General features: G+C 35.5%; 1 protein-coding gene across 1 annotated transcript in view; it reads left to right on the forward strand.

Annotated features, from left to right (window-relative positions):
- The window catches only part of LOC149787720 (serine/threonine-protein kinase PLK1-like), a 52,652-nt gene that overhangs the window by 17,902 nt on the left and 8,276 nt on the right, over nucleotides 1-26,474 (forward strand). The window contains exons 6-11 of the mRNA XM_089973919.1: nucleotides 5,951-6,150; nucleotides 7,630-7,743; nucleotides 10,312-10,416; nucleotides 17,128-17,229; nucleotides 17,918-18,071; nucleotides 21,268-21,397. Coding sequence (XP_089830045.1) covers nucleotides 5,951-6,150; nucleotides 7,630-7,743; nucleotides 10,312-10,416; nucleotides 17,128-17,229; nucleotides 17,918-18,071; nucleotides 21,268-21,397 — 805 coding nt within the window. The remainder of the gene's footprint in view (nucleotides 1-5,950; nucleotides 6,151-7,629; nucleotides 7,744-10,311; nucleotides 10,417-17,127; nucleotides 17,230-17,917; nucleotides 18,072-21,267; nucleotides 21,398-26,474) is intronic.

Genomic DNA, 26,474 nt, shown 5'->3' on the forward strand with positions numbered 1-26,474 from the left:
AGGACTTACAAAAGGCTATGGACAAGCTACTTGATACTGAATAATATATTTAAATATATTACAGCATTAAATCATATTTCTTTTCATTCTTTGATATTGCTACTTATTGTGTATGGCTTAATATAACAATGTTTATCTATCTGCATACATACATAAATATATACATACGATTAAAAAATTTAAATTATATTAGTTCATGGAAGTTCATGATCACAATAAATAATTATCTACCAAATGAAGTGAATTTTGTGTCAGTTAAATTAACAGTAAACACGCTGTGGATTTTACAACAAAACGAGGCAGCAGATCTTCCTAGATTGTGTCTGAAAACATAAATTGTAGAAAAAATTATAACAGAGCAATGTCCGAAAACTTACAAGGCATTTAAATATTATATTTTCCACAAAAACATACGGTAAATACGGTATTCAGATATTTTAGAAACAATGTTATCCATTCATTTCTCTCTATATTCTTTCTAAATTTCCTTGGGAACACAATTTTTTGAAGAGGTGCTGAAGGGGCCTTTGGAACTATATGTATACAAAGGATACGTGGAGTAAACATTAAAAGGAAATTGTATTTTTACGTTGTAAGTAATAGGATAAGTACATGTATATTTATTTTATACATTAATAACAGTTTTTTCTTCATTTCCATCACGATACCATTTGCAACATTTAATTCATTAATACAGTGTAATTCTGTACATGTAATCTTTAAATGAACCTGTCAATTTCCAGATGGATATAACAGCTACAACCAGTGTATTTTTTCATTAAATTTTGTTAACTGGGTCTTTCTTCATAAAGTAACAGTATTCTTTAAAACTAAATTATAAACTAGGCAAACAACAAAGGATCATCAGCAGTTATATAAATTTGCTTGGAAGAAATGTGTCATTTGCATCATCTAGAGACTGAACAACGCAGGCTTCAATAGCTCAAACAGTATAGCATTATTATGCCAAATTGTCACACCCTGTTCAGATCCCCAAAGCTCTCTTTATTTTTTCCTTTTAAGAATTAATATCCATAATATCAACAGCTGTCAGTTTACAGGTTTGAAGTAAAATTAGTAACTGCTCAGTTTTCAAAACCAACAAAAAAATAAAGTGCTATGTGAATCTCAATTTATTTTGTCAATCCTGATCAAACCAGTTTATCCTGGTTCAAAACCGTTTCAGATCAGTTTATTCAAAGTAGATTTTATGGTTTAAGGCTGTATTGGACAGGATTTGGCCAGTTTAATCTGGATCAAGTTGGTTGAAACCAGTTTATTCCAAGTAGAAATTATGGTATAATTCTCTAATGGACAGGTTTTAACTGGTTCAATCTGGATCCAGCCAGTTCAAACCATTTCTTAGACTTAATTTTTTATCACACTTTCCTAATCACTCCTCGACATCAAGAAAAACTGGTTTTGCACTGACATAAATTTTTACTTGCCTAATAAATCAGTGATTTTTCTAGCAATTACTGAAATTAGAAATTACACATTTTGTTTCCAAAGAGTGGGAACTGTGTACCAAGGTCAGGATGGAAGCTTAAAGTAACTGAATTGATTTATGGTTTATTAATTGCAAATAATGGTATTATTCCTACCCCACCCAGCAAAAATAAAAATAAACAAAACAAATTTGTTCAATATTTTTATCAAAATAATGCATATTTATTACAATGGCATATTTTCTTTATTTCATTAAATGTTAACCTCATAACTTTATACACTTACTTATCATAAAAACAGAAACTCATAAATATAATAACATCTTCTATTCAAAGGACATCCTCCTTGAAGATAAGTACTACTACTACTACTAACAGCATTTATAATAATACTAAAAGAATGGCCACCTACCTATATTATCTAGGGGAAATAAATATGGGGGAGGGTCGCACTAACCATAAAACATATCAGGCATACAGTATATTAAGACCAAAACAATTCTGAAATAAAAAAAAAGGAGTGTAACATGGCATAATGGATGACACAAGAATTTATGATATAAAACAAGAAGTATGACAATCAATACATAATAAGCTGAGTTGTTTCTTTTTAGATACTGTTCATAAAAATGTCTGGCTCCATCCCTACAATAACTGGTTATATGGAAGTTGCATGCTTTGTGTATCATTATAGACTAAATATGACTGCCGCAGATAATACTTGCAAATGTATGAAAAGCGCTCAACAAACGAGATTTTATGTCAGATATGACAACTTGGTGAATGTCGAAAACACTTCAAATGATGCCATAAAAAGCCCACAATCAATTCAACTTCAAATTCCATTGACATCAAGATCTCACAGTCATTGTGTTTTATGTAAAAGATCTTATGGGCATCACAATCATCTTGTTAATGTCGCAATCTGTGCCATAACCCAGTCTTTTGCAGAGTGAAGTATTTTTAGAAAGTCAAATAGCAGATGTTGCATATTCCATTTTGGAAATCTCCAACTTCACTAATGAATCCCAGCTATCTATCACTGCAAGAAAAGAGTTTGAAAAGTTTTCAAAAACATATATGAAATCAGTTTTGCAAAATGTGTTTGAGCTAATTAAAATAGTCATATCTTAACTTTGATGCTCCTTCTTCCTTATCCAGTAATGACTATTTCCACCATGTTTGGTTTGAAAATGAATGAATTCCTGGTTCATGAGTACAACTTGCTGAATAAATTGTACTACATGATGGATGCATCCACTGGGAAAATTATCAATTCCCAGGATATCAGTTGATTACCTGCATGACATCACTGTGGGCATTTATCAAGTCAGACAGGCTCCAGAGTATACAAATGAGCATCTCACAGCGGGAGGGGCACTATGAGGTTATGGCTTGTGTGGATTTTCCAGGTCTGTTACATGTAAACATTCAGTCTTTCCACTCCAAAAAATAAAATCCCTTCACTTTGGATTCAGTACAAGTTGAAATATTTCATGGACTCCATAAAAGGATGGTATTGTACCTGCAAGGTTGGTGCTCGGGTTGTTGGATGTTGTGCCCATTGTATCTAGTTTCCTATGGTTTCTTGGCTGCAAAAGATGGGTTGACAAAGAAAGCATCACTAACTAGTCATCTTAAGGATGCATCATCTGTTCCAGAATGTGAATATGACAACGGGGAATCAAATGAGTTGTTTTTCTACACTGTGACCACTACTTTTATCAGTAGTCATCTGGCTACTTTTATGTTTGTAAGACAATTGATAATTTTGTATACTTTGAATTGTCATCCATATCATAATGTTTCCATTATTATGGTATCTTATTTGTGTGATATTGAGGAAGCGAGAATGATAATACATAACAATTGCCAGATTAAGGCCTTCCACGGCCCTCATCACTGAAAATATTGTAGTACCCCATCCCCACTACTAAATATGAAATTAAAAAAACAAATATCAGAAGCTAAAAAAGGCTTGCCACCATTTCAAATCAAAATACTTGTGCATGCAGATCGAAATGATCATATACAATTCAATTTTATCATCAGCAAATGACTGCTCCAGTAGCCTAGTCGTTAGAACCCCAGCCGAGTCATACCAAAGACTTTTTTAAATAGTACTAACCGCTGCCTCGCTTGGCGCTATGCATTAAGAGGTTAGTGTTAGGACTGGTCGGCCTGGTGTCCAGATATAGTGTCTGCAGCATGATGCCCAGTGCTAAACATCACTATAAAATGTCACACTGCATGGTAGCGATATGACTGAAAAATTGTTAAAGCTATGTTAAAAATCTAAATCACACACACATCATCGGCAAATATAATTTTTTTCTGGTGCCCTAAGCATGTGCTTCGTATGATTAATGGGTAATCTGGCAGTGTACATACCACATTCAAATGAATACTAAAGGCATATTTTTAAGTGATACTCGTTAATAATTTGACTTTTTATGTCCATTTTGGCCTGAATAGTTTATTTTAATGCTTTTTATTCTCTCTTTGATCACTGTGCAGTCATTGCAAGTTCTGTCTGGTCACCTCCCAGTGTCTCTAAGAGGACTCCAAGGTTAAATACACAAAAAATTGGTAATTACAGTAACAGTTGCTCATCTCAACTGTACAGATGACAGGAGTGTATCACCCCTGGGTCATGTGGGTGGATGAATGGGGACATTACAATCATCAGGATTTGCTCTTAGTTTTGGTTAACTGCTACTGTTAGGTAATGTATGTTTAGTGAGTGCATTTCTTTTATCAGATGCTTCGTCATCTCTTGCTTGCATATATTTTCATTTTAACTCTTCTCTGAACCTCCAGTTATATAGAAATCCTTACGGCAAGATATTCACATGATTTTGCATAGGAATACGGACAAACATGTCAGCCTACATGTATGGTATACAGTACTTAAAATATTTATGTACAAAATTTGCCTTAGAAACCTGTCAAATTATATTAGTCAACGTAATAATGTGACAAGCTTTACTTGAATGGTGTATATGAACACATGCATATAAAGTTATTGTATTCATTCAAATTTTTCTATACAGTTTTCAATTTCTTCATTACCCCCCCATCGAGGGTAACAGTTATGAGTCACTACAAATAATTGAATATAGGCCTGCATGTGCAAAGGAGGGGAGAGTGTATATTGTCATATATAGTTATTTTAAACAATAAAAGGGTAGGAAAATAATTACTTTGACTCATTTTTAATCCATGTTTATGTGCAAACTTGTTCCCAAAAAGTTCTTGGAAGTTGCATTCATTCTATAAATACCCGAATCTTGAATGGTATATAGCATTTGCAAAACGAATAATAAAATGGTTGTGTTGCCATTTATTCATTATAGGTATATGTTCATTATAAATGTGTACATCCTGTCATTTCACAGACAACTGTATGCAGTCAATGTATTGCAGTATTCCCGTGCTGGTTTAAAAATAGAGTACAATACCTATAGTCTGTTTCTTTCCTGTATTCTTCAATGCCATTACTTCTAAAACATATTTCACATTTTTCAGAAGTTCATTAAAAGTGCTGCGCCAGTAGTGTTTTATTTTTTTTAAATTTTTTTTGTTAATGTCCATATTATATCTTTACGGATGAATATATAGTTCATAAATACCTTATGGTTTGACTATAAGGGTGTGGAAGACTCTATTTTTTCTTCTATAGATAGGAACACAGTAGTGTGTGTGTTACATAGCCATGAAAATATAAGGATAAAAGTACATAAAGAACACTTGTCATTTCCAGTGAAGTTAAAAAACCAATTTATTCAGCGAAGAAGCAAACTAACAGGCCCCTCTTAATGCCTACTTTACAGTCATATTCAGTAATATCAAACAATCATTTAAATACATGTAATTCAATAATATTAAGCATCATTCAATAATAAAGAATATTTTGTTGATGAAAAGTTATTTATTTTATGATTTAAGTACTTTTTTGTCAATGTATTTTAGACAGTTTTCACTTGACGTACAAGTTGATATTCTATTTTTGACCATTTTAGAAACTAAACTTTATAGAGTTTTATAAAACTGATGTTGGAAATTAACCACCTCATATGTACAGTATACATATAACAAGGACATTTGGAGAAAGTGCAGAAAATGGCCCTTATTCATTGTAGTTTTTTGCTTGTACAGAAGTAAGCAGACTCCGCTGTGTACATGAAAAGTTTAATATTTGAGCTAAACACTACTGCATCTTAGAGGCCATACTTAGAATAGCTTGTGAAACAGTCCATTAAATGTAAATCCTGTGGAAGTGTCCTCCCTAATGTTTTGAAAATATATATAGATGTAACATGCACATGATATGAAGGAAAGAAAGAGACCCAGTATTTGCTATAAGCCATAAGCCAATTTAACCTTCTCAAGAGTAAAATTGTATGTATCACATCTGCCAAGCTGTCACTTGGAGTTCTTTTGTCAAATCTAATGTGTATCTGGCTTTGGTACTGAGTACAACATTTTTATCTTTCATTCAGGTATACCTTGTTGGTTGGCAAGCCTCCTTTTGAGACCTCAAACCTGAAAGATACATACACGCGGATTAAAAAGAATGAATACAACATCCCTGCCAAGGTCAGCACACCAGCCAGAAAGTTGATTGAAAAACTCTTAAAGTCAGATCCCACTGAAAGGCCAACCATGGAGGTCCTTCTGGAAGAGGAATTCTTCAAGTCAGGTGAAACACCTTTCAGTTTTGTTTGTCAATTCAAAGAGCTTATGCCCTAACCCAGGCTGAAAAATGGTATTAAACTCTACAACAACAATACCCTACCATGATTGTGTCATTATTGTATGTACATCCATCAGTTTATCATAGTTTTGTTTGCATTTGTATGTAGATGAATTTTTGGTAAATGCCACATGTCAACCTCAAGTATGTCACTGTGGCCTACATTTATACTTCATTTAATTAAAGTTTGCTTATTTATCAGTATTTTGTTTATTGTCATCTCTAGAATCGACCATGAGCATTTTGACGAGTACAGTGTCATGCTGCTAGAGGCTGAATAAGACCTTAATTCCACACATATGTGACTTCATTAACATTAGGCATTTGGATAAGTTATATAGCATTATCAGCCTCAGTCATGTAACTTGGTATGCACACATGTCTTGGTGTGGATAATACTATTTTACCAAAGTTGGGTCACTGCGACCTAACTTTGACTCTAATGTTGTTTAAGTTTGGTGTTCAGATTTATTACTCTGGCATTGTAAACCAAAGAATCATGCAACTTTTAATGTAGATTTGTCTGAGTTCAGTGTGAGCTCCAGAAGCAGGTTACTGACCCTCTTGCCAAATATAGATCACTATGACCTAAATGTCGCAGTTAGTAACCTTTGAGATTCATGTTTATGGTCAATTTAAAATGTACATTTGACTGTATGGTCATAAGGTAATTTTGGGTTTTGTGGCATTTGTTTTACAACTGTAAAATTTGCAATTTGTTGTGAAATGTTTGGCATTAAGTTTGCATATTGGTTTGCATGCGGATGCCAATATAAAATGTCTTTAGTTGAACATAATGTTTGCCTTTTCCATTTTAGTCTCAGATTGCACTTCTGATGCATGCTTCCATGCTGACAGTTAACAGTACATACACTTCCTAAATTCAGATTTGATATTTACATTTTTAATTAGAAAAGGTGACATCATTTTGCTTTCAAGATAATTTTAGTCTGAACTTGTTTTCTGCACAATAGTTCATCTTAGAATTGCATACTTTACAAACTTTTCAGTTGAACATAATGTTAATCATCGATGTGTCCAACTTTTAATTATGTTTTCCACCGTGACAATAGCAGTTATTGATATTTTGTTACACCTTACTGAAAACTGGTCAATCTTACAGGGAAAAAATCAACTGCCTTACTGAGACGGATTCTTCAGGGTTGGCAGGTCTGGCAGGTCTTTAACTGTTTGGCCACAGGACAACCCTTCAATTGAGCCATGTTAGAGTTTTATGTATGGTCAAAAGTCCCAAACTCTAGATGGAAGGGTTGTTTTGATTGGACTGTAGGGTCCTTTCATATGCCTGCACTTGTACCAGCCCCATTACTGCAAAGTCAGTGTCATTTGAAAATGAAAACTTGGATGCATCATTATCAGGCAGAGGAGCAGACATGAAATAATTTGATTTTTTTTTGTGTTCAGGATTTTTGCCAGCAAGATTACCAACAAGTTGCCTGACGATGGCTCCTAGGTTTGATACGCTAGCCAAATCCGAGTCGATGTACAGAAAGCCACTTCTGGAATTAAATGGAACAGGTTTGTACCTTTTCTCTTGTTTTAAATATTTTGAAGTACTTTATAAGCTTTATTAAATGTAACATGATGGGTTGGTTGGAAAAATTGGGGCTTGGGAGGGGGGGGACATTTTTGGGCATCAAGCCAGTTCACTGGGCATTTCATATTTCAGTTAAGGTCACATTTATGAAACTAAGAAAGTTTTGATTAAGCAGTGCTGAATAAATCCAATAATCAGATATCCTGGATGTGTGATCTTAGTTGGGCTAGTGAACATTAAGTGATTGTGTAGGTACTTATTCAGGTGAAAATGTTGTATAGCCAAAGGTTTGTTTACTCAAATTAAATGCTAGCATCTGTCATGACTAAATTACATGGAGCACTTTCAGTAGAAGTTAAGAGAATTATCTACTGCCAATAGCACTCAAAAGAACACTTGCCAATGTTTATTATGTCAGCCACACTGACAGTTTCTGCTTGTGTATATCTCACCCTCATTTCTTATTAAAGATCCCAAAAGTGTTTGATTATTTGACTTTGCAGAGACACTGGCCAAGACTAGGAATTAATGCTTTAGTGGCTTGTAAAATCAACTTAAAATTATAGCAGTTTTTGCACCTGATAAAATTCAGTATTGTGAAAGTATAAGGAAAAGTTGATAACAAGTGCAAATGGCAAAACTGTCAAAGCAAATGTGATTATCTTTGGGTACCTTTTATTTTACCTGCTGGTATATTGAGTACTGTCAAGTATCTTTCTCTGTCCCTTCTTTGGTCTCTCATGAAAGTACTGAGTTTTTCACCCATTTGATGAGATAGATCCATTATTCACTCATCTCAAACAAATTCTTTTTATGTTATGTTCAAATGTATTAGCTAATAGAAATTTCCATATAACAGATTCAAGTTGCAGATCTCTTACAGAATACATCGTGATGTCAGCAGTTCACCATTTATGTTCTGCTACATTTTGTTATTATTCACACAGAAAATATAAACAGTAACATAATTCTCCTTCCCAATTAAAATTAAAAAACAAACAAATTAAGAACAAAATGGTTTGCATGTTTGATTTGAGCTCATTGTTTTAGAGAGGCACCCATTGTAATATAACATGTCTATTGATGGCACCATTTGAAAAAATTGCAATATTTTTCATTGGGAGGGGGACTGTTACACAACATTTGAGATTCACACTTGGCTCATGACAAATGATAAAGACCCGTTTTTAAACAAGGTTGCCACCAACTGACATTTTAATATTTTTGTTCTATAACCTTCATTCCTTTTGTGGAGGTGTTTGCTTTCTCAAGAATTTAATTTAAAATGTAACTATTTTCGTTTGTAATGGAAGTGACTGAAATATATACGTAGAATGTCAGCATATTCCATCATCGTTTGACTGTCAATGTAGTTAAAACCCACGTTGATGGTTAAATGCCCAAATCAAAGTAAGAACAGGTGTCATTTGGATAATAGGGCTCTAAATTAGGTGACCGGATGTTTATTAAAACATTAAGTTTAAAAGGATAGTGGGAAAAACATCCCAGCACATTGAGTAGTGGGGTTGGAAGTGATAGCATAATGGGATTGCTATAGAAAAAGGAGAGAACTTAAATGATTCGATTACATTGGTTTACTTGAAAGCTTAAGGTATGTTTGAAATGCTTCTAGCGCCTGGTGATAAGTCTTAAATGACAGATGTACTTAATGTTAACGAGAAATTCTGTAGCATACCTCATTTTGTAAGGGTTAACTCTTTACCTTCTGCAAGTACTTGCTACCCTGCCTACTAAGCCTGATAAGCAGCCTGCCTTCTAGCAGCTGTTTATAAGCTGAACCCCAGAGCATTATAATAGCTGCCTGAGTGAGAACTTCCTGAGTTATTTACACGCTGCCTACATTTTCTGTATCAATTTTGTCCCATGCAAACTATGTAATTTAATGAAAAATAAAATTTTAAACACTTGCCAATGTTTTGTGCCACTCATTTCCACCAACAATTTCATATAATCTACAGGATTCAGATAAAACTGAAATGTCAGGTGTCAAAATAGGACTTATACTAATGTCCAATCCTTCATCTTGAATCTGGTTAAAATCAATATCATCACTTTCAAATCCTTCAAAACTTCCATCAGAATCTGCGTCGGAATACATGAATGTTGACATTTTGTTTTACTGTCACCATTGACCTCGTTTTCAATAGAATTTCCCGCTTATATGCTGTAAAACTAATAATAGAATACGTTCATCATTTTATGTAAGGACTATTTTCATTGGCTAAATATTATAGAAGAGAACGGATGTTTGTAATTTCATCAAATACAAAGCTTTAATATGAAACATGTATATGCGTATCTGGAGTTTCCCAACCCTTAGCCGGAAATGCATGTATGAGCCAGCCGGGACAGAGAGAGTATTATTAGCAGCTTGTATATGCGTCTCTTGGGTTACAAGGCTATTTTTATGGTCACATATATGCATTAGCAGAAGGTAAAGAGTTAAAGCAAAAGATACCATGACAGAAGTTGTTTTGCAACTTTATCAAGATATAAAGAAAACTAATGGTCATTTTCAACTTTAACAGAAGGTACCGATAGGCGTCCAGAGTCCAAAAAGGAGGAGAATAAACCCCCACCCTCAGAACCTCAGGAAACTGCTGACACCAATCCTGTAAAGGATGGAAAGAAAGGTAAAACATGTACAGATGCATTATACACACATCATGGTTTTAACCCTCTTGGCAGGAATAGAAGCACAAGTCATCATTCTCTCATGTTTTTTTAAAATGAACACCTATTTTGAACTTCGATTCTTACATCTTAATAATTATTGTTACATTTTTATGGTTGGCCCATGAATATATTTATAGAGCCTGCCTTGGCAGAAGCTTGATATAACGATCACTTTGTGTCATCCACCTGTCCATCTGCATGTACACACCTAAGATTACGCTTGGTCTTTTTTGTTTTACTTTTTTTTTTCCAATACCAATTTATCCCACAATCATTGGATTTTGGAATATAGGTCTGAGGTGGGCTCAAGATACATTGTTGTGGTCTGTCTTTTTACTTTTCTAGCTTCTTGTATATTGAAAAGACTTTGAAGACGTACTATGCAATTTCAAGGGTTAAATACCAGCTTAAACTGCTATGGAGTCATTTTGGAGATACAAGACAACTCAGAAAGTTAGTTCAAAATGGGGACATCCTGTTTTTGTTGTGATGAATGATAATTCAGATATTTTGGAAAAATATATAAGTGTAAATAATATGGGGTATTTTTTTTTTTATATTTCAAAATAAATGGAATGCAAACATGTATGACTTAAGCATGTTATATTTTATATTTATAACATGGCTGCTATTCTGTTTAAGATAATGTGCACATTTTACCCAAATCCATCCCTATACTCGTCACACATTATTCTTTCTTATCAGTTTCTTGGGTATTGCAAATTCCAGAGCTCTGATTTTTTTTCATTCTAGGACTGAAACTAAGAAAATTCCCCCTCCATTCAAGGCAAGAGGGATTTGATTTGGGGGGAAAAAAACGTGGCTTTATATGATAATGCACAACATTCATTTGATTTTTAAGTGTGATTTGTTTAAAAATATAAATCAAGTGTCCTAGAATAGATCCTGCTCAAATTCTTAAAAGGTTTGGCCATCAGCTTGGACCCACATATGTAAAATTTTGTCAGGCATTTTGTGTTGCAGAGACCAGTGTCTTGCTTACTAAAACAAAGATGGAATCTCTGCAGTGGTCTTTGTCAAGAAAATAACCTATGAACTGCATGGTGAAGCTGCTTTAGAAAACCTTACCTTTGAAACTGTTTTTCTAATCTCCTTGTCATCTGCAAGACAAAGGAGCGATCTTTGTGCTCTGTCATTAGTAAATGATTTACAGTTCAGTGCCTGTTTTACTCTTTTGTCAACCAGGTCTTTTATCAAATAGCTTCATTTTGCAGCTCCAGTCCACATTAATAGACATATCTGTGCTGGGGTTGTTGAAGTTGAACTATTAAGCCCAGTTATGGTTTTATAGTTCTGTTTGGCCACTTTTAAAGTGAGGAGGAAAGGTAGGAAATGTCTTGTCCTACCCTCTTAAGGGTTCTCCTAATATTTCAGTAGCCACCTTTTCAAGGTGGATTGTTTGCTTGATCAAGAGAGATTTCCAGTCCATTGCTGAGAGAGACCTTACATTCATCAAGATTATTGCTAACTCATGGGCTCATCCAACTCGATAATTGTGTAGAAGGTTATGACTGCTGCATTTTGGCCATCTCAAACTGCTTTCTACAACAGCCTCCAGTCTCGGGCACACCAAAGCAAAGGCTATTTTCTTTGGGGGCCTGTAGTTGGGCACAAAAGTAGCCCAAACTGATACTAACTTTCAGTAGTGTACATTCCCACCATAATTGTGAGCATATCCTTTTCTACACCATCGGTCTCCCTCCACACTGCTTAATCAGCAACACAATAGGAACAAGAAATGTATTACTTTAAAATTTAACTATTGGGTGGGGAGAATAATTGTAATGATGTAATGCTTACCTGTTATTGCCTGATTCCAGGACTTGAAAGTAGTGTTGATGAGTGGCAGGTCCATGACGTGTCACCCTTGCAGGGAGTCAGGTCTGACCTACATAAACAGGCTAGAGATGTCTGAGCTCTTGTGAGGAGCATCAAAGTCAGTGGATTCCTGCGACTTTTCAGATTTACCACTGGATGAGAATCTAATAAACTATAAATGATGTTCCAGTCTGACTCTTGTACCTGTATGCAGCAAAATGTTAGTAGGCTTTGAGTAATGTTGTACATAGTTTTACATGTGCATTGGCAATTTACGCTTTAAGAAAACACTTAAGTTTATTTCTTGGGTCTGATGGAGAGAATTGTAGGTACCAGCTGTCTGACCACTGCCATTTTCAAACCCTAGATTCTCTCCTCTCTGTCCACTCTGATGTTCAGCAAGTTGACTTTGTCCCTGAAAAAGAGGTTAACTGCTGCACATAGGCTCTGATGTCTTGGTGACACAGACTTTCCAATTCTGAACCCATGGAACTTTCCATCTAATTGAAGGATGGATATTTTTTTATACGGGTGATCGTAGCTTTTGTCAGTAAGTAAAGCGTCCCAGTAGTCACAGGTAACATACATGCCAACCATTACGCTTTCTTCCACAAAATTGTGTGTAAACATATTCAGACTACACGTTTTTGGAATATCCCCATCCCAAAAGAATTAATAATTTGTTTTCTCAATTTTCATTACCATCCCATTAATCCCACAGGCCATTTTCTAGAAAAGATGGCTTCTACGTAACTATGACATAAGTGTACGCTTGTCCATATACTTGCATGCACTTTCCTAACAGTATTATGTTCTATTTATAGCAGCTGCCCTATTTCAAAGAAACATGCGGGTTTCTACTTTCAAACTTTTGACCTTAGTTTCTATTTATAGCAGCTGTATGGCTTAGGAGAGAACAGACTGGTTTTCCAATTTTTAATCTTTGCTTGCAGATTCTTTAGTCTAATTCATATCTGGTACAGAACCAGTCTGGTTTTGGCACTAAAAGTCGGCAGATTTATTATAGTCCATGTGTGTGTTAGAACAAAAATGTTTTTCAAATAATTTTACAAATGGATTAGAAAAAGACAAAAAAAAGATTTAAAGATGAATACATGAATTACATAATACAGTGTTCCATTCTAGGGTAGCTTCACACCCATTGCAGGCTGTGTAGAAAGGATCCTAATATTGGTAATGGTGGTAAAACAAAGAAACCTTGAATTAGCTCTTTTTACTAACTCCAATATTTAGGTAAGTTTCTTAATGCAGAGGTGTTCAGGGATGGTCCTGGCGTTTAAAAAGCTGTCGCAAAAAAAATCGCCAACCTCAATATTTTGTCGCCAATTTTCAAAAAGTGTCGCCAAAACAAGTAGTGTACATTTTTCCAAGTGTTAATTTAGTCTATTAATGTAACAGGCAATGAAAATTACAAAAGATGGGTTAGTTAATACTTTAAGCATTAACAAAATGTTACAAAGTGTTACATGAAGATCCGTCGCGATTTTAGGGCTGCCCACTTGTTGAATGCAGTTTCAAAGTCTAATTTTTCACATCTGTACATGCTGATTCTCATTAAATTCTCGAGAGATGAGATGCAGAGCTTATTTCTGATGTCAGTTTTTATGAGGTTCATCATACAGAATCCACGTTCACAGTCTACAGTGCTGACAGGTGACACTAGTAGTCTCTCAGCAGCCCCCCCCCCCCCCATGGCTAGCTTCACAAAGCTTGTAGCGAATTGCTTCCTAACTCCCAAGAATGATCACTGAATGCTGTATAAATTTTCTCGACAAGAAAAATAGGATCTCCATTCCCACGAATGAAACATACACGAGTCAACACCTGGCAATACTGGACCGTATATATAAGCATAAATTCACACCCAATTTAGGGATTCTTTCACTCCTGTATTTTGAGAAATAAATAATTATTATTAATTATGCAAAACTGTTTTTTTTTTTTTTTTGTTTTGTTTTTTTTGCTATTTCTTGTTGCGGAGTTTAAGTCTCTGCAGCCGTAACACGGGACTGATGGCAAAAGGAAAAGATCAATGAGTAAAATGCTGCACTGGCGACAGATGTAATTGTGATTGAGATTTTTTCCATTTGCTTTGTATTTATACACAGTAGTCGGTACTTCAAAGGTTATCAGTTTTCTATGAAGGTTCAGCAAAACTATTGTATTGGTATATGTATAAAAAAAAACAGAAGGATTAGCCATACAATTAATTGTATCTGTTCTATTCGCGTCTTCAGAAGTCGGTCAGTTGTAGGTATAGTGCGGTAGCATGATTGACTGTATCGCAGCATACAGTCCTCAGCCCAGATGTCAGCATAAGCAGATTATGATGTAACAATGCACTGTAAAGATGGGGTTGTCAATAAGAACAAAGGATCGTTTGTGTAACAGATTGATTCCAATGCATTGCTTAGTCAAGTTTGTGGCTTCCTTTCGTTCTGCCTTTTAATTTATCCAGTCCAAATCCATGATTGTATGTACAAATTAAATAACCAAAAAGTATGTTGCCAAAAAAATCGCCAGATGGGATATTTTGGTCGCCAATAAGGAAAAAAAATCGCAATTTGCGACATTGGCGAAGCCCAGGACGATCCCTGGGTGTTATTTACTGAGTTCTTAATAGAGCACTGATTATCCCTAGCGCAGTAGCAATAGAAGACTACATTAGTCCTTTGTTCAAACTGGTGTTTCTTGAGTCCAAAATTGCAAGAACAAAATCAGCTAATATTGTTTGGTGTTTAGCAGAAGATACTTCACTTAAACTTGCAGATGCCATGAAAATTGGGTCGTCTAGTATTGCCACAGACAGGAGTAGTGATTATGATGACAAACGGTTGTACTCAGTCTGTGTAAGAGACTTTGACACCGAAAAGGGCAAAGTCAGAGTGCCCTTCTTTCATTACCAGAATTAACAGTAGATTTCACTGGAGAAAACATTTTTGATTTGCTTGATAATGCTTTCAATAAACATAAGTTGGCAGAACTGTATGAGGTTTTCAGCTGATACTGCATCAGTGATGACTGGAATTCATAAAGGAGTTGCATTCTATATTTTGAAAAATGTTTCCATCAGTGTACATATTAGGTTGTCCCTGTCATTTAATGCACCTTGCTGCAGGAAAGGCCGCCAATAAATTAGGAGAACTCCTGAAGTGTTAAGTTGGCATTTTACCCGACAACGTACTTCATGCAGGCAGAGTTGGTGAGCAATGGCACCTTATTTCCCAGCTAAAAGAACCTATATACATTTCCTCATCTTTGTCAGGTTATGAAAGGAATATTCGTTCTTTTCCATCCTAATGCTGATTGTGAGACATTGTTCTGTATTGTTAACCAAAGTAAAACTGAATTTAGATCCAGGCTCTGTAACCCAGCACTTGGTGCTCTACTGGTGTGCAAAACATTCATAGTCTCAGCTGGTACAAAGTGTTTTGAAATGTAATATGAGAGTCTGTTGCTTTTAAAGCCCAAAAGCTGAAAGTGTTATATATGAAAACTTGAAGCAGTAATAAATGTTAAAAGTCCAGAGGGATAAATAAATAATTTTGTACATAATTATTGAATTTTATCATGTTATATGTGATTACTCTTTTTCTGCTCGAATTACTCTTTTTGTCCACTTGGATTGTAAGTTTTCCTAACCAGGGGTTGGCATGTATGAGGTATGTACCTCATGAAATTGAATTTTCCTCACCCTACCCCATTTACATTTTAAGGCAAAGGCATAGTGATTATTTCTGAATGTATTCCAAATACAGTTCACTACATATATATATATGCAGTTGCATACCTGCTAACCTTTACATTTCTGCTGCATGTCTTAGAGAAATGACCCTTAAATTATGAACTTACTGAATAATGTGTACATTATGGAAATATGATTGTGGTAAAATCCGAATACAGTCTTGAGTTTGATTGGGATCTTATTAGATTTAGTGGAGTTGGTCAGGGAACCAGACAAACTAACTTTGCAGGAGTACCTCAGACACTTTAGACTGCATGTATTATGTGATGCAAACTGTCTGCATGATCAGTCTGTTGCTTATTGGAATTGTCTAAAAATGGCGTGCAACAAGCGATACATTGTAAGGACCAAAAAGACAATAAGCCTCTTGGAATTACACTGCAGAAGAATAGAAAGGAATATTCAGATTCTTTGGCAAGGTAGCAAGAAGGGTAACAATTTCATTTATTGAACATGTGATGATTTGAGTATATCGTGGTTGGAACAATCATTGCCACATGAAATTTTTAAAAAATTTAAGGTTTATGTCAATTTGAGAGATAGCGAGAAGCCGTTGAGCTCTGTAGGGTTTGGAACTACAGTTAGTAAAACTGTATTGGAGGTAATAAATGCCTATATATACTTTACAAACTTTTTTTAGTTGATCACAATGTTTACTATTGAATCACACTTCTGGACTTTTAAATGCACATCTTCTAGCTTTAATGAAAACTGGTCTAACTTAAGGAATAAAAATTGTGTTACTGAAAGATATTGTTACGGTTGGCATATCTGCAGTTCTATTAAACAGAAAGTAAAGAAATTTCATCAAGTGGTAAATATTTAGAATTTTACATTTTTGCTCATTCCAAATGGAATTTATAGATTTTATAGAACAGTTTGGATCTTTAGCTGATGAATGCTCAAAATATAATTTGGACTCGTTTAATAAATTTCATTTAAAATGAGCACTAATGTAAGATTCTGTGTTTAAGGTTTATATAAACATGAAGTAGTCTCTCTTTTTATAGCTAACTTTGCTTCTTTTCTTGCTTTTTTTTATGAGCTACTTATTCTTTTCCAGAATTGGAAGATCCACCATCAGATTATTGTCTGTCTGACCTATACGTCATTCTGTCAGGAGTTGTGGCTGCCAAACCTGCAGAGCGCATTGGCATTGTGGAAGGTAGGCCCTATTTGTCTTTTTCACCACCAGCATGTATTACACATTTAATAATACATTTATAGGTACCAGCTCGTTGGATGGCACTGAGGAAAAGGAAAGTTCATAATAATAAAAATTGGCATCAGGATCTATTATAAACTGTGTTAAGTCTGTTTAATCTCTGATTGGGGACAAGTGGTCTAAAGCACTCTCTGTTACAAATTACTGCCATCTCACCTCAGTCTTCTTGGGTTTGAGTCTCCGATTCGGCCAATTTGGGTATGTGAGAAAGCTTGCCAGTAGCTTCTCATGGGTCAGTGGTACTTTCTGGGGTTTTCTCAGGTTCTTCCTCCACCATTAATACTGGCTGCTATGTATAGCCTATCTTGTGCTTGAAGATGACGTTAAACCCGACAACAACAGCAGCTTGGACTTTAATTCTTGACCACAAGTGTGGCAATAACCATTGTGTGCTTGTTTTTACGAACTATAAAGGGGTTGATTGTAACTCACACAGTGCTTTGTAAAAACAAACCCATTGAATATTTTGATTTCCCCTCATCTATTCCTGCCTCCCCCTACTTCCAGTTTTTGATTTGATAGTTTGGCTTTTTATTGCAAATAAAGCGATATTGGTAGTAGTGTAGTACCTGTGTTGAGATTTATCTGTAATCGTATAATCTATGACATCCTATCCCATGGCTTTCAGATGATGCTGAAGACCCAGCCTCTGTACCCATCTATTGGGTCAGCAAGTGGGTGGACTACTCTGACAAGTATGGGTTGGGCTACCAGCTTTGTGACAACAGCATGGGAGTCCTCTACAATGACTCCACCAGACTCATCCTTCTCAGCAATGGAGAGTAAGTACAGTTCCCCCTATGTCCTTGTTTCTCTCTTGTCTTTATTAGCAGAATGTGATAAATTGATACAATTTTTCTATCGAAAGCATAATTGGTGCGAGGATTTTATGTAAAGTTTTTCAAATTTATTAGCTGAACTAACCATAAGGCCAACTGAGCATATTGTATGGTTCATCAATTAAAATCTGTTTTTCATCATATTGGTAAATTTATAGAACCTTACATTTGTGTTCTGAGTATATTATGGCTCAGAGTCCTTTGTACATCCATCGGCAATGCCATTTCTCAACCAAACTTTGCAGGAAGCATCCTGGCAGGATCATTCAAATTCATACAAACCTGTCATCTAAAATGGCCACATTTACTATTTAAAAAAAGACAAACCTTGAAAAGACTTGTAACAACTGGCTATTCACCTAAATTGAACCACTCCGGTGGCCTAGTGGTTAGAGCGTCTGCCCCGGACGCGGGAGGTCATTTGTTCAAACCCCAGCCAAGTCATACTAAAGACTTCTAAAAATTGTACTAAAAGCTGCCTCGCTAGGCGTTCAACATATAGAGGTTAGTGTTAGGAATGGTTGGCCTGGTGTCAGCATAATGCGACTGGGTGGGACATCATGCTACATGTCTGCGGCATGATGCCCCAATGCTAGACATCCCTATAAACTACCACACTGAAGACGTCATAGCGATATGACTGGAAAATTCTTAAAGCTATGTTAAAAATCTAAATCACACACACACACACACACCTAAATTGCACTTGGTAAAATTTAAAAGAAAGCATCAAGGCATGAAGAACTTCTGAGATTTTACAAATGACACCAATGTGCTATCAAAACAAAGCATTTTTTAACTGTTGCATTTGGGGGGGGGGGTATTGTTTTAACGGCACTTTCAACATTATTGGAATTATCTTGTCAAGGAAATGGGAACTAAATGCCATTCCCAAGGACACACACTGAGACAGCTTACCAAGCTGTCCTGGGCGGGTATCAAACACTTGGATTACGAGTCCTATACTCTACTAAGCTACTGCAGCTTTCAATTTTGGGGGGGAATTGTGTAGAACACCTCCAAATCTGGCCACTGTTTCATAACAAATTTTTAAAAAAATTAAACAACTTGGAAACCAAATCCAAGAATTTGATCGAATTTTACTGAACATTATGGCATGAAGGACATCTTGTATAAATAATGCCAATATACTATCAAATACGCCACTGCTACTAAAAGTAGATGAACCTTTTCAATGCTTTCTTCTCAAAAAACCCTCAGCAGAATTTGACCAAATTTGGCAGAAACATCCTAACATAAAGGACTTCCAAATGTCACAGAAATGTTAAGCAAAAATATTGTAAATTTGCAGTCAGATATGGTTGCTAATATTAAAAAAGAACTTCTCAAAACCTACTTAAAAAGATTTGACAGAAAGTGCCCCAGATAGAAGGGTGTTTAAATTTATTGCATTGATTCCTATCTGCCATCAGATTTAACTTGTTGTTGTTTTTTTTAAAGTAGAAAAACATTTAAGCAGTTTTATCTATTTGTGTTCAGAAATCAAGGGAAACAGAATTTAACCAACCAACCCTTTGATATAAATTAATCCAAACAAATTGCCATTGCAATTGTTACTACACCTTGCATGTTTGCTCCAAAGATAGTAAGATTTAGATACGGACACACCACAAAACTGAAGAATTTACCTCCCAATTTCCCGATTTATCATAAAATTACTTGAAAGATGCTTAAATCCAAAGAGCAAGGATAATAGTAATTAAGCGAAAGATTCTTTGAGAACGCTAACTTTTTTTAAGCACAATAGAAATTTGATTCAGCTATTGGGCAAGTGCCATATGAGTCTGAAAAAAAAATGTGAGAACAAAACAACAATCAGTCTGAATGGCGAACTGGAAAGTGAGTGATACTTTTTCTGCATGGCAGGCTAAATTGATATGTCATTTGTAACCAACATCCCCACCCACACTTAACCCCATGGATTGACAACTAAATAACCCTATATCTATGACTATCTCTTATGTATAATTTGTAATTTTATCCATTGGATAAAATCAGGCAGTGAAGGCCTATTGCTCATAAATGACTGGCAGCTAGCTTATGGCTGTTCCATTAAAAAATACATGGGACCCAAAAAAGGTACTTTTAAAGTGGGGTACTCACCCATAGATGCAATTTAAGATTTTTTTATCATTTTAATATGAACTCTGTGAAATCAAAGTACCCTGGCATATTTTGCCTTCCTTTGGTTTAAATGGAACAGCCCTTAGCAGGATTTATCTATTCAGTTTATAATTAATTTGGAATCAATTGGAACATTATGGGAATGAATTTTCATTTGGATAAAGTTCTGTAGTGCATGAACCATTGGAATTGGTCAGTTATGGATAAAAACTACCTTAAAACTACTTATTCATAGCATTTTCAGTCAATAACATTGGAAAAAATGTTAAATAAAACAACCTGCTGACTTTGATATCTTGGTCAACTGTTCATGGATTTTACTACTGGATAGATCACATCCAAGTGAGCAATCTCAGGCTCACTTGGGCCTTGTTGAACAAAGTTTTCTAAGGCAAGATATATTGTTCTGCAAAACCCTTACACTCATAATATTAGTTCATATTTTAATCACATTTCTGTAAATAGTCAATCCTAGTATTTCTTTTTCTGTTTTCTTTTCCCTGACTTAATTTCCTTTTTGTGTTTGTGTTTGAATAGGGTGATTATTGTTTTGTGTATTGGAACCCCAGAACTGCTACCTGTGATGCCTAAAAGTTGATAGCAGAACCTCACACTGAAATATGTTGTCATAGCATCTTACATACATGTATCATACAACAAGGCATTTATGGACAGTACCCTGACTTTGAAGCAGGATTCCTGTTTTCGTACTGCTTGCATGCAATTTGTTTGTTGTGGATGTGACTAGTTATTTTTTTCATTCAGGGCTGTTCCATTAAAGTATACCTGGTACCCAAGGAAGGCATTTTTAATGTTTGGTAGTCACCCATAAATGCAATTTAAAACCTTGTATTATTTTCATATGAACTCTTTATAACCAAAGTACCCTGGCATATATTTTTAAAAAGTGCCTTCCCTGAATAACATGTATGTTTAACTGGAACATCCCTCACTGCAATGAGGTTTAATGCTATCTAATATGCTTTGTTTTCAGGAATATGCAATACATTGAAAGAGATGGCACAGAACACTATCATACATTGAAAATCTTTCCCGAGTCCCTAGCCAAGAAGGTTACTCTCCTAAAATACTTCAGGAATTACATGGCTGAAAACTTGCTTAAGGTAAGAATTGTTTGTTTGGGGTTGGGTTTTTTGTTGGTTTTTTTTTTTTTCATTTTAATAACTCAGTACAGTGGAACCCCGCTATAACGCGATGATCGGGGTCCATAAAATCGGATCGCGTTAAAAGCGGGGTCGCGTTAATGCGGGGTTTTACAATATTTAACTTTTTTTCCGAGAACATATACGTGTATACATGTACAATGATCAAAAGTCGGCTTATCATCAGATGAATATTAACTGGAATGCATTAATTAAGATATATTCAAAATAATCGATGGCTAATATATTTATAGGTTATTACTGTGCATTAAAAACATTTACTAATTTTTATTTGTTTGAACGATAATACAGATTGACCGATAATACCAGACTATCGCTATATCATGAAAAGTGTATCAACACCGTATGCTACCGTGCCGTCGTGGCATGCAGTTTATCCATAATGGATGTAATTTCATTGCAAATCGTACAGATTTAAAATATTCAATAATTTTGTAATAGTCTGAATTCGTCGTGTAAAATACAAACCATTGGTACAAAGCTGAATCTAGGACATTGTCATTAGCTAACTTAACCCTTTTACGCTGTAAACCAGTTTCCTCTTCAAGAATGTTGGGTAGACTATGGAGCTTTCCTTCATCTGTTTTCCACCCTCGCAAAGTGGACTCGCTGATTCCTAGATCTCTGGCAAGCTGAGTTTGTTGTTTGCCCTTCTTTAGTTGATCTAGGACATACAGTTTCTCTTTAGCAGAAAACGACTTGCGTTTTTGAACTTGCTTTTCCATAACAGTAAAATATTTTTTTATATAAGCAAACAACGTACACAGATAAAGCTCGATAACTAAGTAATGAAGGCCTGCAATGGTTACGAATCACTTTTTATATAAAACAAAATTAAGCTGAACGGATGTACAATTTCATACCCTTTTAATTTACAGATAATAAAGTGGATATTATTTACTTTCAACTGTTTGTTGTTTGATCACACCGCCAAGCACAGCATACATGTTGGCGGCTTTCGTCCTTTGATGCTTATTAAATTGTGCGACTCTTGTATCAACCACAGCTTTGTCTGCTGCTTGGCTGTGATTGCAGTTAAATAAGAAGCCCATGTCGGCTATTGTTTGAGCAACGACTGTATACAGAATTCATGGAAGACAATCACAAAGACGATTTACTGGCTTTACTCATGGATCCGTAATAAGTAACACTTCCGATAATGTTTACTTCGGCTTAACAATTCAAAAACCTAATGAAACCAGTTTTCTCTTCTAGAGTAGAATACGGAGCTTCACCACAACCTGTTCAAATTGATAAATTTCAGAAGCCAAGCGATGTACACACTATTTCTCGTACGTTATATATATCGTATTATTTTAGAATTCATACACGATCACTTCTCCAAAATCACTTAAAGAACCTGGATAAATTGTTAAGTTCCGATCGTTTATTATTAAAAGTCATACGCGAATTCTTCCACCAAATTATAATAAACGTTTTACACACTATTTCTCGTACGTTAAACAAATATTTTCACGGTCCGATAAAAATACACGTAAATGAATTTCAGATTTCAGGAACCATGCCACAATCAGATTATTTTAAAAGTCAGAACTAATCTCATGCCCAAAATGAAGTTAATTTCTTGTTTTGTTTTTTTTTTTACTTTTCTCCAAATTTTTTTCTCCATGTGTGAATGAATATACGAAATTTCGGGAGCCATGCTACGACCGCGTTATATCCGAATTCGCGTTATGGCGGGGCGCGTTATAGCGGGGTTCCACTGTATTTAGTTATTGCATTTGTACAGTTAGTAGCTGCTGAGTGTTGTCTTATCAGCACTGAGACTGGTTGCTAGGTTTGATACTGCTGTCTACAGTAAAAACTTGTTTTTTCTTCATTGATTCATTATTTATAGCTTGATTTCTTTGAAATAAAAAAAAATTACCTTGTATAGTGTCTGTTCATGTTTCCAAATTTACATACTTCTGTGTCCCATCATACATGAAATTTCCCACTCATGCAAGTGGCTTTAAATGCCACCAAATAAATCCACTATGTGCATATTTACATATAAAATGTGAATGAAATCCACATTTCTAGTTTTTGAGTACCTTTCTAGATAGTAATTAGCCAGATATGAACTTGGAACTCTTTACAACCAATGAATATTTCATGTTTTATTTGTTCCTTAAGAACATCTTACATCTCATGTTTCTGTCACCATTTTGGATCTTTCGTTTGCTCCCTCATTTTGGTGGCAAAACCACTTGGTATGTTAATTTATGACATAATTTATGAGTAAAAGCATGAGCAGCCTTTTGAAGAAAAAAAAGATTTCAATACATAAAAATAAGTAAGACATAAATCAGTTTCACCATTCCTTGAGGCCAACATATAAGAAACCAGTAGGAGATATCATTGTAGTTATGGACTGTTAAAGAACCCAGTAAAAATCTTGCTGGTGTGTACAAGGTTCCCTTTTGGTTCTGGAATTTGGAAAAGGTCTAAATTTTGAAAATTGTTTTCTTAAATTTTTATTATAACAACCATCTTAGTCAGAAACCAGTAATGTGAGAGAAAGTTTTAAAGGTTTTAGTGTACGGATTCTTCAGAGGGTCTAGACATATTTATTTTTTGCTCTCGAAAAGTTCTGAAATCTATTTTTATGGTAGGAACCATGTGTATATTGTCATTTCATTGTGCAAATTATATACTGGCATCAGAGGTGTCTCCAGATTGCCTGAACCTGGCATTGAAACTGGACTTGTGTCAACATATGAACCAGTTTCTAAGCTTGATCCATTAAACTTCTATGTCACTTGCATTAAAGCCTTCAGCCTTTAGATGTGTTAATATTCCAATTCAAAATCCATTTTTGTTTACCTTTATTACTACACATTGCCATAAAATGCAGAAGAGTCCTTCATGTTTAAATTTAAGATCTTATGTTACAAACTTGTATCTAAATGTTGAGTAAACTGCCGACGTATTGGTTATGATAATCAAAAATATGTAAGCTTCTTTACCTTCAACCATTCAACATAAGTTTACAAATTGCAGCACAGGTAATTGGAATACTGCTGTAGTAATAAGTACATATAAGCAGCTCTGAGGAGCAGAAACAGGTGCTCTCCAATGAATAGAAGTGGCTGTTCGGTCATAGAGTTATTTAAAGGTGACTCATAAATGCGGTACTGGTAACCTTTTTATGCTTATTTTCAATTTTCCTATTGGTGTGTTTTGTTCCATTTGTCAAATAAAACAGTCTTATAAAATATGCAGCAAAAGCTTCAGTTACCTGAAACTAATAAACCGGTTCTAACTGCATCAGCATGAACCAAATCGGCCAGTCTTTCATCCTTAAACTTTCTTCAGGAAGAATGCTTAAAGGCTTCTGCCTCAACAGGAATGCCTTAAGGCCTGTGACTTGTTGGTCTCCTTTAAACTTCAGGATTCATATGTTCAGATCCCATCTTCCCTCCACATAGAAAATAGTTTTTTCTTTATCTCTACCAAGAGGTATTTCAGTTTGAGCTCATCCTTTTGGCATCACTTCTACCCTCAGAGTTTATACCATGGTGATGAGGTAGTTGTAAGGGATCCCCATCCTCCTTTGACAACCTCTTGATTCACAATGTAATCAGTATTTCTTAAGCACTTGTCTGATGAATCTCCTCTGGGTAGAGTTTGTGTTCCTCCAGACATGACCAATCAAATTCTGTCACTCTTAATTTCTGTTGTTAAGACCTCATTGTCAGCTCACCTTTATTGATCTCTCCTGAGACTTTAAACTTTGAAGATTTTTCTTTTACCTTATTGCATTCATACAACAATACTCCTGGACAAGTCAGAATCAGGAGGGATCCTTGCCTTGAGTCAGCAGGGGTAGATCTTCAGGGACTTTGTTCCCAGGAAGAAATGAACCATGATACAATATTGACATGTGGGCAGTGTTTCTAGCATTATGAGGGCATGTCAACCTCATCATTGCAATATGGTTGCTTCAAATAACACATCAATAGTAGGATATATCAGTTCCTGTCTGCCTCAAGGTCACATCGCCAGGTGTTTCTTGGTCTACCCCTTATCTGTTTGCCTTGAGAGTTCCACCTCAATGCTGTGTCGGGTAATGTTGGTTGGCGGCTTACGTAGGGATGTGTCCTATCCAACCCTAACCTTCTCTTCTTGATCTCATCCTCTACATGAAGCTGGGAGGTTCTCTGCCACAGGTTGGTGTTGCTGATGGTGTCTGGCCAGCTGATCTAGAGAATTCTTCTTAGGCAGCTGTTGATGAAGGTTTGAACTCTTTACAGTCAGCTTGGTTCTCCAGGTCTCTGCTCCTTACAGTAGGACTGACTTCACGTTGGAGTTGAGCAGGACTTCCCTTTTATGTGTGACCACTTCGATGGACATAGGCAGTGGATGCTTTCAATGTAAAGTGCAATTGTCTTTATGCAGTAACCTGTTCAACCTATTGATAGACAAGCAAGAGATTACCAAAGAGTAGAGACCTGTTGTTGCAGCAAAGAGGGTCTCCATGAAAGCCCACAGATTTTTCACCTTTATGCTTAGCTCGTCTCAAGCAAGCAATCTGCCAGGCCATTTTTTCACAACTACCAACTGCATGATCCAGACTAAAACGCAGTCTGATTCCTATGTTTGTAATACAAAGAGGAGAATTTTAAGTGAATGGTACAATTGAAATCTTGCTTGATCCTTGCAGTCCACTGTAAAAGCAGTTGCCGAGTTTTTTAGGAAAGAGAATGTTTTGTGTCCACTATTAATGGTTTGTAACATACGAGTTCTCCAGGGAGTTCTGGCATCGGGTCAGCCTTTCATCATTCTTTGGGCATTAGCAAAACCCACTTAGGAATCTTTAATGAAACTTCCTTCTAGAACTTAACCCTTAAAGCTGTTTTCCAGCTGTCCTTAGTGTCTGCTAGGAGTGAGTTGTATGCCATTTGAGTAGAAAGCGGATGTTTATGATTCAGTCTCCTCCCAACTTTGGTTTCTAGCTAAGAATCGGCTACAATTGCTCCACTTCCTCTTGAGATTTCCAGTCTAAGTCATATCT

This window comes from Sinohyriopsis cumingii, chromosome 11, assembly GCF_028554795.1.
Source record: "Sinohyriopsis cumingii isolate HCF-2022 chromosome 11, ASM2855479v2, whole genome shotgun sequence".
Taxonomy (NCBI): Eukaryota; Metazoa; Mollusca; class Bivalvia; order Unionida; family Unionidae; genus Sinohyriopsis; species Sinohyriopsis cumingii.